The 17,861-nt window shown below is 57.8% G+C and overlaps 1 protein-coding gene across 6 annotated transcripts in view; it reads right to left on the bottom strand.

Moving 5' to 3' along the window:
- The window catches only part of RALGDS (ral guanine nucleotide dissociation stimulator), a 48,792-nt gene that overhangs the window by 14,587 nt on the left and 16,344 nt on the right, over positions 1–17,861 (bottom strand). For 2 of the 6 annotated variants that reach the window (XM_080561770.1, XM_080561773.1), the window contains exon 1: positions 8,370–8,746. The exons of 2 other annotated variants lie outside the window; for them this stretch is intronic. In XM_080561770.1, the coding sequence (XP_080417896.1) occupies positions 8,370–8,543 (174 nt within the window). In that variant the 5' untranslated portion in view covers positions 8,544–8,746. Of the gene's footprint in view, positions 1–1,011; positions 8,277–8,369; positions 8,747–17,861 lie in introns of those variants that run through there. 2 more of the 6 variants (XM_080561769.1, XM_080561768.1) reach the window with 2 other exon arrangements.

Here is a 17,861-nt window from a genome sequence, read left to right as displayed (position 1 = left end):
CAATACTGAAATGCATTTTTTGGTGTACAGCAGCACCTGTAGGTCCCATGCAACATGATAGCCCTGTAATGCCTTGTTCAAATGTGAAGAAAACGGGGTGTGTGTGTCCCAAAGAGATGACAGTGAAGCCTACCTGACTTTGTACTGCCCTGTTGATTCCAATGCTGGAACGGGGCCCTTCACACCAAGCGAGCTACTTCTGCGTCAGCAAGAACCACAGTGTGTCAGCGAAGGGGAAGCGCCTGGGTCGGCGTTGGAGCTGACAGACCTTGCAACTCATTGGGATCCTCACTGCTTAGTTTTCAATTATGTCTTAATGCCTGTTAACCAGTATATTTCTGGCTTCAGGACCAGCACGGGACACACAGATCCGTTTGTCGTTGCAGTTCCAGGGAAATGCTTTGTCCCTTGCATGCATCAGCATTTTCAAGCTAGTGAGTTCCCAGAAGTCTTTACATTCCCAGAAACACAAAGCCTTCAATAAATATTCTCCTGCTCTCAGCTTGCAGCTTATATGCCAGTCTAACCAGCCAAACGTTCAATTTTAAGAAGCATCAATTGCCCTAGAAGCAGCTTCTTTGCCCAAACCTCCCCTTGCCCCCCCCCACGTGGGTGACCTGCACGAAGGAAGAGCACACTTGGGGCTGGAGTTTTGCCCACGCCGTTCCCGAGCAGCCTGGATAACCTGTACATAGCTGCCTGTGCACTCATCGGCTGTGGCTTGCAATGGGGGAAAAAAAAAAAGAAGGAAAAAAAAAAGTAGTCTTATCTTTCTGTTATCTCAAAGGTGCACAGATTGGGGTGGACAAACTGGAGGCTGTCCAAAACCCACAGCCGTCTGGCTGCCGTCTGGCTTGTGGTAACTGCGCTGCAACCCCTCGCTTCAATTTGAGCGAGGTTCATTTTGATTCAGCTCAGACACATCCTTAGCGTAGATAAGCTGCACCAAAATAAGCCCTCGTGAAGTGAATGTGTCCACCCATGTGTTTACACTGGCCTACGTTGACTTACGTTCACTCCACCGAAGCTGGTGCGATCGAAGCGTGGGCAGGACCGACGAGCCCAGAACCCCCCTGCCCCGAAATCCCGGAGGAGGAGGATGCCTGGGAGGTGGTGGGATGCTCCCAGTGCCCCCAGCCCCACAGCAGGGCAGGCTCGGGTGCTCTCCCGGCCCAGTTCAATGCCACCACTGTGCTCCTGGGGCCTCAGAGGGGCTTGCGGTGCCGGTGGCGCAGGGACGGCCTCGGCGGATGGCTCGCTCTTTGTGCGCGCGTCCGCAGCAGGGTGACCCAGTAAACAGCTGAAGCAGAGAAAACGCACGAACAATCCAGGGCAGGGAGGCAGCAGCGAGGGGCTGCTGGCAAAAGGAATAAAAGCGAGCCTTTGTTCGCCGGCCGTGCCCCTCGCACCCGACTCCCAACCCGGCCGGCATGACGTCGGGTGCCTCCATTTGCTGCGGAGCTGCGGGCTGACCCCGGCTGGTCCCAGCCTCCTCCTGCCACCCGCAGCCGCCGCCACATCCCAGCTGTGGGCTTCTGGCCACCCCTTTGCTCCAGGAAGGGCTGCCATGGGGCTGAGCAGGGGACATTGTGCCCTTGGATGGCTCCCTGCCACCTCTTCCCCTCCCCGCGGCGGCTTTGCCGCCTGTGGGAAGCTGGAAGAGGGAAGAGCAAGCGCTTTTGCCTTGTAATCAAGAAAATCTCAGCTTCAGAGCATTACTTAACTAGGTGTCAACGAGGCAGTAGGTGCTATATAAGCAGGTACAGAGGCAGGAGTCAACAAGCCGACACCTGGGGGGCCTGCAGTCAGGATGCTAAGTCAACTAAGTTGGTCTGATTTCCACAGCTGAAGCAACTGAGAGTTTAATTTCAATTGGCACCTTTGGAGAGAAAACAACTGGAAAGAAAAAAAATCTAGCTGTTGTCAAATGCCTGAACATGCACTCTGGGAGCCCAAGCAGCGAGGCTTGGACCCGAGCCCTGCCCCGGGAGCTGGGTGTGCCGGATCCTGCACATCCAGAGAGGCTGTGGCAAAAGAAAGGCGGGTGTCCGGGGTGGGATGAGTCCCCCCCAGCCCCAATTCCCTCCCCAGTTACTAGGACCCTTGTCCCCATGCCTGTAAACGTGGCTCCTGCAGCTGACCCCCTCTGAGCATCAGCCAGAGAGGGACCTGCAGCAGCAAACCCTCTGCCAGCGTTACCCAAAACGTGGGGGTGCCAGGGAGAGAGCAGACAGCTTCACGCTGGGTTATTCTACTTTCCCATCTACCCTTCCGTCTGCAGGCGGTCATTCCCTCACATCATAAAGCTTTTTTTTGTGGCAAAACTGCACCGAAGGCTCGCTGTGCCGCACGCAGCACTAGGCGAGCCAGCATGGGCCTAGCTGGGCTCGTCTGCTGCCCTGGGCTGGACGGATGCCTGGTACTAGGGCTGAGCATCCCCATGGCTTGCCCTCCGCTTCAAAATGAGTTTTGGGGACAAATCCAACCAACAAGTTGACTCACAAAATGACAGCGGGACAGCGTCAGTGCAAAGCGGGCGGCAGCGCCCGCCTTCCTGCCCCGGCTCCTTTCACATGATGTTGCCTGGACTAAGATGGGTCATCAAGCCTCGAGCATTCCCCTCCTCTTAGAGACAACTTTTGCAGGGGAATGTGCTGAAATCTGTGGAAATGAGGACTGGGAGAGAGGGGTTTTGTGGGGTACCACCCCAACGAAGCAGCCGAGGGAAGGAGCGCTTTGTTGTGACGCCCACAGCGCACCACGGCTGTGCTCTGAGTCACTGCCGAGCACAGGCTGCCAGGGAGCCCAGCCCGGGCTGTCCCAGCGCCAGCTCCCACTGCGGCTCCAGGACGGGATCTCGCAGCCTGTGCCATCCAGAAAATCAGAAATCCCAGCGAGATGGCCACCAGCAGCCTCGGGCAGAGTGCTGCGCCCTGCCCAGCGTGGCTGCCGGATGGTTTCCTGAGCCGAGGCCGGGCTTAGAGCAACCCAAGCCCAGCACACATCATTTCACAACCAAAACACCAACCTCAGAGGTGAGGGCTCTCAGCTTTGGGTCACCATGGAGACACGACCACTGCAAAGAGCAGGGAAACGCTGTGGTTTTGCTCCCTGACATGAAGAGCAGCTCTGGTAAGACGGGTAGCAAGCCCTTTAAAGCCAGGTCTCCACACAGGCCCTCGGCTCAGCTGCTGTTTGTTAAAGTGTGGTTAGCAGAAAGAAAAGCCACACTAAAAATAATGCCTCAGCATTCCAGATTAAGTTGCCTCTGATGACTTTCCTCTCCAATCTGTGCCGTTTGCAAGTCAAAACAACTTTTTTAAATTTTTTTTTCCCTCTGCCGCCAGCTCTGAGGACGCGGCCTGCTGTCTGGCAACATGAGCCACCTCCATCCTGCCTCCACAGTGCCCAGGGACCCGGTGTGTGGGGCTGGGGGATGCCTCGCCCCATCCCATAGCAGGGCTCGTCGACATACCGATGGTGGAATGAAAGCAAACTCACTGCTGCTGAGCTATGCGAGATAAACGGGCCGCGCGCGTGCCTCTGCAGTGCTTCATCCCCACCGGTGTTTCGCTGTCACATAACTACTGGCCATCAGGTGCGCTAAACTCTCGCTGGTTATCTAATAAAAATGTGGTGCCCTGTAGGAACCTGTACCAAGGCAGCCCTGGAACATAGCTGTCAGCTTTAGGGATTGTTTGCATGTCATAACCACGATCCAAACCAAAGGCACGGAGAGGAGCGGCGGTGCTGCACGCTGCAGCCACCGCTTCATCGCACCGAGGAAGAATGGCGTGAGCTCGCTGCCAAGATTTGGGAAGGACTTCTCTCCTGCCTCCGGGAGAGCTGCTGCCAGGTGTTACGGGAACAAAAGGCCGCTCCACAAGAGCCCTTCTGCAAACACAGCATTACACGCGTGAGCACAGCCACTTCAGTGTTGGCCAGCCGCAGCACCCTGAGCCGGCTCGCCGGGCAGCGCCCGCTCCCTGCCCTCGCTTATCGGGCCCTGGGCCGATCCCCGGGGAGCGGCTGGGCTCGCTCGTGCCGGAGCTCAGGGCTCCATAACGGCTCAGGAGCAAAGTCCGGGCACATCGGTATTACAGAGGGTGCTGCACGAGCTGGATGGGCTCTGGGGGTCAGGGCTGCACCATGTGGTCGGTCCTCGTGCTGGGACAGGAATGAGAAACTCTGACAATTGAAGGAGCCAAACTGCTCAGTTCTTCTTCCCCCACCCACAGCTCTTCCAGGCTTGCACAGAGGTTGCGATATGGTTTCAGCGCGATGCTCAACCAGTTTCTCTCGGGCACCAAGCACCTCCTCATACGAGCATTCACACCAGGCTCATCTTTCAGCGCACAGATGCAGAATGAAGGTCCCGCAGGCCTTCGACAAGCAACACGCATTTTGGGTAGGCCAAGGATGCTGCCCTTGTGTCTAACCCGGCACTGTGCACAGGAAGAGCACGGGATAAACAAAGCAATGTATGGAAGGCCCCCCCCAGCTGCAGCGCGCTCCCTCACCCGTCACAACCAGCCTTGTGTCCAAATCCTGCTCCTTGGCTACAGCTTTCTCCCCCCCCCTTGCTGGGTCCATGGGAGATAGAGAAATATTTGAGAACTGAAACAGCCCTGCTGCAAGTATGCATCCAAATAAAAAGAACACAACTGCTTGAAAAACAGTCGCTCAGGCAGCTCTGGAGATAAGAGTGCTAGAGAAAGTACAAGCAGGGGATGCCCAGCCTGTACATGTGGTCTGCAGTGACCTAAATAAGCTCTCTGCTCCTTCAATTACATGTCCCTCGGGGGATGCAGCGGCCGGCAATTAGAGAGGCAGAAAGGGTGATGGAGAAGCCACTCATGGTGAAGTCAGTCCTATGGCCGGACCAACTCGCACGTCCCTGAAAACAGGCTGTGCACCGGCCTGAAACGTTGGGTGGTTGCTGCCAACCACCCCAGCAGAAGAGCTGAGTAAGTGAGACATCCCTGCAGCTCAGCAGTCCTTTTGCTCTTTTCCTGCAAAATCCGAGCTCATTCCACCCCCGAACCTGGGCACAGGGAAGTGCAGAAACTCTCCAAGCTTGCATTTAGTTGTCCCTGCCTGGTAATCCCACACCCACAGCTAGGACATAAAGGGCCGTAGCAGAGCAATAGTGTGATCTGGGGGGCTCTGGAGGGTCAAGTGAGGACCCTGGAGGCCAGGTGGAGCCCAACAAGATTTCTGCCAGGGCTGCCAATCCAGCACTAAAGCCTCAGTGAGATCCCAGTACCGGAGGGTTTCCTACCCCTATGGAAACAGGGCATGGCGGCCCCTGAGTAACACGATCCTTATACAAACACATTTTGGAACCTCTCCCCAGCTTCTAACGATATCAAATAATAATCAAAACTCCCTCCCACCTCCTTTCTTCCCCTCCTGCAGCAGCCACCAACAATCAGCATCTCAGCTTGCTCCCAGCCTCGCCGCCGCCTCCAAACCCTTCTGGAAGGGAGCCACAAGGCAGGTCCCCATGCGAGAAGTACCAGCCGATGATGTTCTTCTCGCAAATTGCACGGGGCATATCAGGTTGTGCCTCGGGGAGGGGAAGAGGCTGGGAGAAAAGGATCTTCTTCCACAGGCACCACTGGAAGCTAAAAGAAAATGGCTTTTAAGAGAGATCTTCACCCCTCCTTCTCGGCTATAAAGCACAAGCACTGACCTCCGAGGCATCTGGGCTGAGCAATTCAAGTTTTCGAGGATGTGTTTAGCAACTGAAAGTCTCCTAATTGTTCAGAAAACAAATAGAGCCAAAATAGCAACAATACAAGCTTTTTCAATATGCGTCAGCCCTCGCCATTTGTCTGGAGGTTCGGCGATGCCAGTCTCATGAAAGTTTCAGTCTGTGTCATCTGCAGTCGTGTTTACAGCACGCATCTCCAGCAAGGAGAACCACCAAATAAATTCACACTGTGACATTCACTGCTGATTTGGGCTGGGGTAGAACCGAAAAGGACAAAGCAAAAGGTGTGCAAAGCAGCTTGGCCAGTCCCTCGCTAAAGAGGCTCGCTATAAACTTTCCATTCCCCACGGTTAAAATCAGCAGGAGAACGCTTGGCAGCACGTGGCCGCGAGCCCTCGAACGGCCACCTCGGCGCGGTGCCTGGGAGATCGATACCGTTGCTTGGGATACAGGCAAAGGGCCCTGCCACCAACAGCCATCCGCAGGGGCTCAGCGGGATCCGCGTTCCCCACCACCTGCCCAGCAGCTTTCCAGGGATCCTCTGTATTCCCCTGGGACCAGGCGATGGCCCCCAGCAGCTGGCACGGCCCTGAGCCCAGCTCCATCCCAGCGCAGGGCCGAGTGGGGAGCACAGCCCTGGGTTCCCACCACAGGGACAGAAGTGGAGCTCGGCAAAACAGCGATGGTCTGGGGGGGGGGCATTCAAATAATCCGCCTTCTCCTCCCAGGGCGTATCTCACAGAGAAACCTTACCCGAGGATTACAACCACACCAGGCTGCTGCCAGCACAGTTGTCACAGCAACTCTGTTTTCTCTGCCCTCCCGGTTGTGCGGTGTAACGACAGTGAGCAAAACCCACTCCACACAGCCCAGAGAACACCACGGAGCTCTCACCCGGGAGCACACGGAGGTTAGAGGCTCTCCGAGCTGCTCGAGAGGCAGTGGGTCACCGAACCCTGCTCCCGGCTGTGCCTTTTCTCGCCTCCGCTCGCGAACGGATGGCACAGAGGAAGGAGGAATTTGTCAGCAAGTTCCTCGGGGCCGGGAGGAAAGCCCAGGCGCTGGGATGCCGGCACTGCTCTGCCCGTCACGCAGCACGGAGCCACGTTACAGCCCAGAGGGGAAACCTGGGCAGAGAGGACAGCAGAGGAGGGCTGGAGGACGCTCGCCTCTCTCTGCCACGCTGGGACCACGCAAAGCCACTCTCAGCCCCCAAAACTTTGCTTTCGCAGCCTCCAATCCCCACGATGCAGCCAAACCCCTCCCGAGGTCCAAGGCCTCATCCCCGGGGGTGCACGGGACAGCTTTCCTGGGGGGGTAAAACCACGACAAGCCGCATCGCCCCCCCCCCCCCCGCTCCTCTCACTCCCCCTGCCAAAAGCGCGGCCCTGCAGCCTCCCGGAGCGCGGCGGGCCGGAGAGGCCGGACTTCCTGCCAGACATAACACGAACCAGATGATGTGCGCCGAACAATGTCAGCACGCCCATCCCCAGGAGAAAGGAGCTGGGGGGGGGGGGAGGCAAGCTGGATGGTGTTTTCGTGAACTCTCGGCAGAGCTGAGCACCAGGCCGGAGGGGAGCTGGTACGGCTGGAGCCTGCGCTAATCCCATCCCCGGCTGAGCAGGACTTTGCAGTGCAGGTTATGGGATGGATCCTTCGGAGCAGGGAGAAGGAGCCATCACCGCCGGAACGCTGGCTCCCTTCCCCGGATATCTGCACAGTAACGCAGAGGTTTCAGCGGTGATCCCCCCCCAGCCGCCCCCCTCCAGCGGGAAGCAGCCAGAGCCACGAAGCACATCTGCAGCTGGCTCTAAATCCCGGCAAAGCCAGGCTCCTGACCCTCGCTGATTTAACCCCTGTGCCGCCAGCCAACGGGGCCCGGGTGCTGCTGTGGAACCACCACCTCTGAACGCCAAAACCTTCCTCCAGCTGAGCTGCTCCTAACACGCCGCTTACTCAGAATCAATGACATTCCTGGCGCGCAGAAGACGATCATCCATTACGAAGAAAAAAGGCAGAGCTCTGACTCAGATGGTTCTGGGTGCCTCTGCCTCCACCTCCCCGCACAGCTGCCATCAACAAGCCGGTCGGGCTGAGACCTCCAGGGGACCGGCTCTGAAGCGCCCAGGGTCGAATCCGAAGCAGCACAAATATTTTGCATCCTCCAGCAAAGTCCTCCTGGTGCCCATAACCTTCCCAGAGGACACTTATGGGGCTTGGATGAGCCTGAAGCCCTTACGAGCAGCTCAGATACGAGCAGTTTCCTACCTCTAGCAGCTGGTGGGCTCAAACGAGTTATTAGGAGCCCCCACTTTTAGCAATCTGCCCCCCTGCCCTGGTTGCTCTGAGGGGGGAGAGGCCCTTTGCTTCCCCCAGCAGAGCCCGGTCTGGCTGCCTGCCCGCCCCTCGATGGCCCAGGGACAGAGCGCAGAGACGAGCAGGGGCACCCGGTTATTTCATAAATGGAAAGAAATAAAACAGGCTGCCCCAGCTGTCCCCGTACCTAACCCCGGATTCTCCCAGCCTGCAAACGAGCCCCAAACCACAAAGGGACGAGCACCAGGGCTCCGCTCCCAGCGGGCCGAGCCCCCCCCACACCCCCCCCCCAAAAAAAAAATAAAAATAAAAATAAAAAAAGCCTCGTTGCTCTCACCTCCAGCGGCGGCAGGTCGGGGTCGAGCTGGGTGAAGCTGTGCAGCACCACGGGGCTGCTCTCGCCGGCCACCTCCAGCCTCACGCCGCCCCAAAGGCTCCGCGCCCGCCGGCAGCCCTCGAACATCTTCTCGGGGGCGGGCGCGGCGGCGGCATGGTGCCGGCGGCTCACCATGGGCACCGCATCCCCGGCCAGCCCCGGGATAAACGGGGGGGGGTTAGGGGGACAGGGCCCCCCAACCCTAAGCCTGACCCCCTAACCCTAACCCTAGCGGGCTGGGGGACGCGGGGGAGCGGCGGAGCAGCCCGGTGGCAGCGCGGAGCCGAGCGCTGGTTTCCTCCCCTAAAGCCTCCGCCCGCCCCGGGGGCTGGCCCGGCTCGGCTCGGCTCGGCCCCCCCCCCGGGGACGGAGCCAGGAAAGGAAGGAGGAGGGGGGAGCTTGCAAAGGGGGCCGCCCCCCCGCCCCATGGCAGAGCACGGAGCTGGGGGGCGGCAGGGAGCGGGGGGAAAAGGGGGCGCGGGGGGGGGCGAGGCACGGAGGTGACCCTGGGGGGACGTGGTGCTGGGAGGGGGGGGGCTTCACGCCCCCACGTCCGGGGTCCTGAGACCACCCCACCCAAAACCCAGCATGGCACGTTACCCTAATAATTCTGGGTCTGCGTGGAGATTGAGGGCACGCGTTAACGCTCAGCTGGGGTGCATCTCATCCCGGGGGCTCAGCCCCCCCCACGGTGCTGTCTGTGTTGGAAGCACTGCCCAGCCCCAGCTGGATTTTATGGGGTGATGGCCCCGTGGAGATGAAGGGACATTTGTGGGGCCCCACGGCAAGCCAGTGCTGGGAGCAGGGTCTGACCCCATCCCCGTGCCAGCTCCCAGTGCGTGGGGTCCAGGGCACCAACATACGGCCCAGCAGGGACACAGGGAAAGGGAGACTGGGGCTGCAGATCCCAGATTAGAGAGGCTCTGAGCCCCCAAGCCCATGCTGAAACCACGCCACATAACTTTGCTTTCAGAGGCAAAGAGAAACAGGCAAACCTGCTCGTCATTCACCACCCCTCCGCGCTGAGCGCGGCGTGCTCTCACCCTCCCCTGCCTCTTCCCCTTCCCTCCTCACGCCCTGCCGATAAACTGCATCGCAGTTGCTGCTGACACCACCAAAACCCAGACTTTTACGCCTCAGCTCTCTCTGCACAGCTGAAATAACATCAGCCTCCCAGGCCGTCCAGCCCCGCGGCTTTATTTCCAAGGAGAACATGGAGCCACAGCCTGCACAGCCAGCTCTGCCCAGGGCACCACCACCTGCACCTCCTGCCCGGGCAGGAAAGGATTAACAAAGCTGCCAGGGCTGCAACACTCTTCAAACTTGAAAATTTACCAGGCAGGAGGATGAGCGAGAACAATGCGGGCTATTGTCCCGCTTATCTGGAGCCACAGAGGGTCAACGGGACCTCCAGGGACACCCTGGGAAAAGGGACCGAGCCCTCCCTGCGCAAGGGCTTTGCGCTGCCCGAGGCAGCCCCGCGCCTTTGGGATGCTTTCCTGGGGGCGATGCTGATTTTACCGCTGCCGTGTCGCGTGGAACCTGCGTGATACAGCGAGACGTGCAATAAAACGTGATGGTCACACACACCTCGTTTGGCTGGGTGCGTGCAGAAATCAGGCAGCGCCCAGCCGGGGGAACTGGTGCCGCCCCTCCGGGCTGCGGGGTCTTTGGGAGAGGAGACCCTGCTTTCCCTGGGTACTCGGCTCTCGGGCTGGCGAAACTGCAGCCCACAACGGGAATCACTTGACACTGCCCACGTGCACGTCACAGATAATAGCACCACTCATCTGCAGCTGGCAAAACCCTGCAAAGCCCTCCAGCTCCGTCTGACCTCTACGGAAAGTTGCAGCTCTGTTTGATGGGCAATTTTCACCGGTCCCTTGGTTGACCACTAAAGATAGTTTCAGGGGAGAAACACTTTTGATAATGGATAATAAATAATATAAAGCAGGAAGGCAACTGAGAGGGTTTAAAAATAGCCAGCCAGTTTCCTTTCTCCTCTCCTGGGAACCTTCTGGGCCTGAAAAGCAAAACACTCAAAGCGGGGTCAGGAGCCCAAGTTCAGGATGTTTGCTCAGCGCAGCTAACCCCAAACACTCAGCCTTCAGGGGCCAAGCTCTTGAAAACCGTGAGACTTGAAACAAATAACTTTTCAGGGCTCCGTCTTTGCCTGTAAGCGTAGAGCTGAAAGGCAACACTTGGATCACACCCTCATGCTTCTCTCCCTTGAAGGTCAAGAAATTTTTGAAAGTTACCTTGATTTTATACGTGTGACTCCTGGAGCAGGGGATTTAAGGAAACCATCTACGATTGAGTGACTCATTAAAAAAAAATAATAATCATTTTACATTTGGCAAGCTCAGCAAAAGCTTTTCACAACACACTGAGCACTTTGCATTGACGTCAGCCGTAAATGTCCCAGCGACTTCAGCAGGCGCAGGAGCAGAGACGGGTGCAGGAACCGGGTGCTGCGGGAAATCCCTCACTTGGTTTCTTTCCATCACCCTGCAATGAGCTTTTGACTGAATAAACACAAACCCATGCACTTCCAAATCACAAACCTGCGCTCGTCTGCCACAGCCTCCAGCCCGCAGGCTTCCCCACGCGGCTAACGATGCGGAACGGGTAACGACCAGGGGCTTCTGCAAACGCTACGCCAGTTCCCGACAGCTTTGGGTCGGCACCTGCAGGCTCAGACCTTGGCTTCTCGCTCAATACCAGGGCTCAGCGCACACCCCGAGTTCTCTCCCCAGCACATTTGAGCTCTGAGCTCATCCCACAGCCCCTGAGCACCCCGAAGCTCCGCCAGCCCTGCGGACAGCCGCCCTCCTTCACTGTCCTCCGCTGCGGGGCAGGGCTTCCCAGCGCGCTTCCTGCAGGACACGACTCTTGCTGACCCTGTTCCCGTACTCCACATCACCGGGGCTTTTCCCCATCAGTCGGGAGTCTGGGAAATCACAGTTTGGGAATGGGAGTCGCGACATTATCGTGGCTGGCACCAGCTCATGAAGCACATCGGGTCAGTCCCCGCAGCGCTCCGTGCCCGGCCCCTTGCAAAATGGAGGCAGGAATACCTCCTCGCGCCGTAGGGGCTGGGGAAGCGCTTTGCATCCTCGTTTGTAAGGCACTTGGGAGGAGAAGTGCTGTTGGTAGAAAAGAATTATTAACTGGAAGTTGGGCTGTCTGTTACTGCTTGCTTTGAGTCCTGAATCAAAACTTTCTGGGCGTTCAGATTTTCATTTGAAACTTTCACTTCCACTGCCCTCGCCTCTCCAAGGCCCAGGCTCAACTGGAAAATTACTATTATTATTATTAGCGTTTCTTATAAAACAAAGAACTAGCACCACTTCCTCTTCTACTCCAGGAAAAAAACCTCACGGCTTGTGCAAGAAGGGGCAGTGATATCAGCGCTGCGCTCAGTACCCCCTGCACGCCGATGTTAGGTTAGAGCAGCCGCTCCCAAAATTTATTTGGGGACCAGTGGATCCCAGCCAGCCCCATCTCCCACAGCCCCAGTTCCCACTCGTGATCACGATCCATGACAGTTTTTATCCAGATTTTAGGGGCGAGCCAGACACCGCTTGCCAGGGTGTTTTAGGAATCCCTCAGCCCGGCTGTTCAGACCCAGCGCTGCCTCCAGGTCTGGGGCGTTTCTTGGGCCCTTTCTCTGGCACAGGAGCTCTTTGTGCAGGCAGGGGAAGGCTGCCCGGGCTCCCCTGCACTCAGCGCCTGTGCTGCTGCCACCCCTGTTGCAACCACGGGCAGCAGGATCGGGCACCGGGTTGACTCAGGAGCGCAGCACACCAAACATCTCAGGCAGCGAGGCAGGCTCCAAGTTATCGTCAGTGCCCAGCGAAGGAAGCGCACCAAATCCCCGGGCAATCAGGATCTGAACCTCTGCATCCCGCTCTGCCGGGCTTGGTTTCCTGCAGCCCCCCGTGAGCAGCCGGGCCGCAGCACCTCCCACGGAGCCTGATGCTCGGCCATGGCAGCACAATTATGCCACCGGCCTGGAAGACTAACGAGCTTGCAGGAATATTTCCACTCCATCCTAGTGCTCACACCACCCGCTTTGCCACGATATTTGAGCATCTTCCATTAGGGCAGCAGATGATAGCGTAAGCCTCAGGTTTTCAGACCTGCTGACCTCTAAAATTCAGCAGAACAAGGCCGGCACGAGGTGCCCGGGGAAATCAAAGCCACTTTCTGCGAAACAACTGACCACAGCACACCTCGTGCGGACACTTCTGGGGAAAGGCGCACGGGGACATTGCCACAAAGAAGTCACGCAGCCACTTACAGCGAAAAGAAAATACCCAGAAAAAAAATGAGAGGCAAAATACGACTGCTAACATTGAAACACGCCCAGAAAGCCAAAGATAACAGGCTCCATCTTGGGAAAAGCACCAAGAGACCTCACGGCGCTTCGCAGGGCGGCCAGCAGCAGGGGGATGAAGCGAAACAACCAGAGCAGCTTGCCCAGGGCTGGCTGGTTTTGGGGGAGGATCGCTGGATCCCCAGCAGCTTTTAGCACCAGACGTCCCCGTGTCGAGTGGGAGCTGCAGCCTCTCCCCTTCGGCTGAACTTCAGGCTCCCGGAGCCGAGGTCAGCGGGCACGGGGCTGCTGCAGCCGGACACGCTGCAGACATGGAGACGTATTTCTTGAGCCATTTGTCTTTAAAGGCAGCTTTTATCTCCCTATCACCTTTCTGCCGGAATGTTTCAGTCAGCTCTTTTAACAAATACCACCTAAGGTGCTCGTAACCAAAAGAAAAACAGGAAAAACATTTTTCTGCGTTGCTTAGCAATCAGCATGCGGCCAGCTCGGGGCTCCCAGGTGCTCTGAATTACTGCAGCTTCCACCCGTGCTTGCACTCCTCTGTCGGATAGTAGGGAAAAGGCAAACCACTGGTAGGAAAGAGAAAGGTTAAGAAGCCACAGAAATTGGCAGGGAAAGACAGGAATGGGTGTAACCCCTGAAGATACGATAAATTCCTTTCTGAAATCAAAACGGGCCCTCTCGTCCACCAGGAAAATAAGACGGCGCAGTGAGATTTCATTATGAGTGTCAGAAATACAGAGCTGCCGACTCCTGACATGGGGCAAGGCGTTGGCAAAGCACCCCTGAGCCTTGCAGGGTCCCTGCTGTGACGCTTCCCAAAGGGAACTCAACCCATAACGGGATTCCCTGGGCATTATTGAGCGTTTCCCTCTCCCCCCCATGCCCCCTTCCAGCCTGGTGCAGCCCCCTAAAAATCACCCGGATGGCAAAAAGGGCTCCCCACGGCCAGGTGGGGCGCCTGGATGGGACAGACACAGAGCGGGGCTCGGGCTCCGCTCACCTTTCAAGGTACCTTCAAGGGCAGCAAGTACATTTTTCCAGCGCCGGTAAGGAGCCGAACTGACACATTCAGCTGAATCTTGTAAAAGGAGCCTCTCGGAAACACGAGGACCTGGCAGCGGACCAACGGAGAAATCCCGACGGATAACGAAGAAACTTTGCTCATCGCCAGCTCCTTACCCTGGCACATTTTCCAGCACCATGAGCATCCCCGTTGCTGAAACGTGTCCGGGCACACGTAGGGGAGGGAACAGGGCCACGGAGCTGCTAGGAGGCCCAAGAGAAAAGCACAAAGGCAGAGGAGCAGCGCACGGAGCTGATGCACCGTGCAGGACTGCACTACGTCCAAAGCTAAACATGGGACCCACGCAGGCTGCAGAGCCACGCTGAGCAGAACTACTGGCAGCAAGGCCAAACAGGCTCAGGGCAGCCCGGGTTTAACGCAGAGTTAGCCCAGAATAGGAGTGAGGTGGAACATATTTAAATGCCAGATCCTGGAAATACACGAAGCGGCAGTAAGGTGCACCGCACACACAGCGCTAATGCCACAAGTAAATAACTGAGGTTACTTAAAACAAAGAAATCCAGCTAAACAGGAACAGAGCCCTTTAATGGGGGATATGGAAAAGGATGTTCCAACAATGGCCCTGCATCTCCTCCAGCCGCACAAGCGTCAGGGAAAGCATACATCAAAACCCGGGCACGTCGGGAAGCCGCGGTGCAAGCCGCAGGGACGCTGGCTTGGTTTGGAGCGAGGGGAGAAGCCTGGAGGCAGCCGCAGAGCGTGGCGATGGCGTGGCTGGCAGCGAGAAGCCAGGGCCAGGAGCGGGGCAGGGCCATGGGATAGGACAGCATGCGGGTGCTCGCTGACGCTGACAGCACCTGGGCCAAATCCCCTCGGTCGGGGCAGAGCGCAGCGAGTAGAGATGGAAGGATCCTGCTTTAACACTTTCTGGTGTCCCCACGAGAGGCAGGAAAGGAGCCTGGCAAGAGCTGGAAAGGGAAAGTCTGACTGCCCAGAGCCCGAGCCGGGTATCGCCCCGATGAGACACACGGCCACATGGCTGAAAAGTCAATTAAGAATCGCAAAAGTCTTTTAGCCTTCCCAGGTATTGTCAGACCCTCAGAGGATGTTTAGAAAAGCCCAAATTATTTTCCCCTCGGTAGTAACCACTTGAAAAGGTTTCCGCTCTGCATTGTTTCAGCAGGGGAAGTTATTCCGGCGCGTCCCCCGACGGCCAGCACGGCTTTTTGTTGGGCTTGCTTGGCGCGGCGGAGCAGCGCTCTTCCCAACAATGCCATCCGCCGGTGGCACGGGGCCAGCTTTATCCCTCGGTTTCGGTGGCACAAACAGCAGCGGCGGTGCTGAGTCACGGCACCGGGTCCGGCCGCGGCGCTGCTGGCCCTCCGGGTCGTGATTTACGCTCTTCTTCCTCAGAGCCTTGGCTCCGGGGATCACGGCGAGCGCCGAAGAATTTTGGTTTTCGTTAAAATAACAAGGTCACCCTGCGAGCGCTGGAACTACTCGGGTCTCGTTTCCTATGGTTTTGTGTCTCGAGGCCGCCTTCGGTGCCTAAAAATGTACGAACTGAGACTGAAAATGTTTTTGTGGTTAAAGCGTTTGTAAGCAGCGTCTCCCACGTGGATTTTCTGGTGTCTAATAATACATGAGCTCACGCTACAGCTGTTCTGGGGGCATTTACAAGATTCCTTTCCTCCACTCAGCTACCTCCTTTCATCATTTTTGCATAGATCTAATTATCTGCGAGCCCTCCGCCGACTTTGCATGAAGCGGGCCAGCAGGTTGAGAAGTCACTCGGGGAGGGGGGCACAGACAGGCAGACACCAGCTCGCCGTTAACCTCATTTCGGTAGGAAAACGGATTTTAAGAGTTTTCTGCCTCCTCATTGCAGGGAAGAAGGCTAGGAAATGTGACCCAGGCGTTTTTAGGTGGGTCAGGAAGCAGAAGACGAGTGCAACGAGCTGCTCCCAAAGGCTCTGATCCGACTTTGGCAGGACTTTCGGCAAGCCATCGCAGTGCCCGGCCGCATCCTGCCCCAACGAGCTTCTCCCACCGTCAGCTCTCACAGCACCGACAGGTCGGGCTGATTAACCCACTGCCGAGCAGCCTGCGTGTTGATTTTTTTTCATCTCAGCAGTGAAGATCGTTACGTATTGATGGTTAATTACCCCGTTGCTGTTTGCGACACGCTGGTGCGGGGCTGTGTCAGTGTTTCCATGACACGCAGCCGTGCAACGTGGCAGCACGCAGGTGCCTCACCGGGCTGGCGTGTGCCGAGTCACCTCCTTGCCAAAGCCAGAGCCCCGTGGAGCTTCCCTTCGGAGCCTCCCTTCCCTTCAGAGCCTCCCTTCCCTTCAGAGCCTTGCTTTCCCTTCCCAACATCCACATCCACTTGCAAAGCTCTTTTCTGGAGCAGCCTCGTGGCGAGGGGGCCCCCCGGAATTTGAGGTTTGTTGGAGGTCTTGGATGGGGTCTGCTGCCAGGATGCAGCCTTGTGCTGACCCCAAAATAACCAGGGATGAAGGCCCACGGGCGCAGGGTGTCGAGCCCCGTGCAATGGGAAATGGTGGCGCTGCGCCCCGCAGCCCGTCCGTCTCCTGCCCCCTGCTTCCCTCTGCCAAACGGGAAGGGAAATCCGGGATTTTCACAGTTCCTTTTGATCCCTCTCCCTCGCACGCAGCGGGTGGGGATTAATCTCCACTTCCCAGCCCCAGCAGCTCGGGGGCTGCCCAGGTGGGACCCCCCCGGGCAGGAGCTCCCCGAGCCGTGACCGCGATGCTGCTGGACCCTGGGGGGCTGCAGCAGCTGGCTCCAGCCCGCCGCCCCCATGGCCCCAGAGGTGCCCCCGGCTGCTGGGGTCGGTCAGCCCGGAGGCTGCTGCTAAAAATCGCGTTTCCCCTCCGACCTCTCCGTTCACAGTTCTTGGTTTGTGCTCAGTACCCAGAACGGGAAGTAGAAGGGCTGGGGGGAAGAGGGGTGGGTAGCTACGATGAAAGAAAAAAACCCAAACTCTCAGACCAATGCACATAGAAGCCTAAAGGGAGAAGAAAAGGACGAGCAGAAAGGGGTTATTTTTAGGGTTTTTCTTTTTGGATGCTGTTTCCCAGCAGAGCAAGCAGTGGCCCAGCATCACTGGGGGTGTTAAAGCTCTGCATTTGCTGCCCTGTTGCCAGCATCACGGCCAGACACCACCAAGCACATCACACCGCTCACCTCAAACAGCTCCTCGATGCGCCCCGGCCGAGGGCCTGACCCTGCCCGCTGCCCTCAGGAGCTGGCAGCACCCAGCTTTGAAAAGCAAAGGCAGCCATCAACGGGAGCGGGTCAGGGATTGCCAGCCCGCAGGCTGTCTGAGAGCCAGGGCACTCCGACCCAGTGGGAGCCGGGAGAGAAGCAAGGACCTGGGATGAGGAGACACCTGCATGAGGCTGCACGGCAGAGGACGCAAGAAAAATCGGCAAGCCAGCCTTTGGATGTAAACAGCCTTCACGGTTCATAACTTTGGGTCTTCACTTTAAGAGAGACAGTTCCTTACCGTGTAGGCACAGGGGAAGGCGAGCACCAGGGATGCTGCTCTCAGCCAGCGTCGGTATCGAGGGGACACCTGAAAGCCTCGGCCGTGGACTGCGGCTCCCCTCAGCAGGCAGCCTGCGTGCCCCACGAGTTAAAAATACCGAGTGTCACAAGTTCTGCCCAAAGCGAACCGTCACAGTGCCTGCCTGCACGTTGCAGCACGGCCAGATGACGGAGGGAACCACTGCCCCGCCGGGCAGCATCCACCGCGAGCCACCTCCTCGGGGCGGGACGGCGCCGACCCTCGCTGAAATATTAATACCGAAATGTTTCAGGGACGCTGAGCACTGCGAGAGAGGAGCTGCTGTCAGCGAGAAGCACCCCTGTGCCCCTGCAAAGCCCCAGCTGGGCACTGCAACGCACCCTTCCCACAGCCCCAAACCAGCCTCCGAACCCCGCCGTGGCTCAGCGGAGCGGCGCCGGCACGTTCATGGCACGCTGCCACGGCAGCTGCGCCCGCAGCCCTGCTCCGAGCCCCGGGGCCAAGTGACAGTGACAACGTGCTGTCCCAGAG

This window comes from Anser brachyrhynchus (genome assembly GCF_964034855.1).
Source record: "Anser brachyrhynchus genome assembly, chromosome: 19".
Lineage (NCBI taxonomy): Eukaryota > Metazoa > Chordata > Aves > Anseriformes > Anatidae > Anser > Anser brachyrhynchus.
Note: the sequence above shows the minus strand (reverse complement) of the source record. Positions and strands in the feature narration are given on the sequence as shown.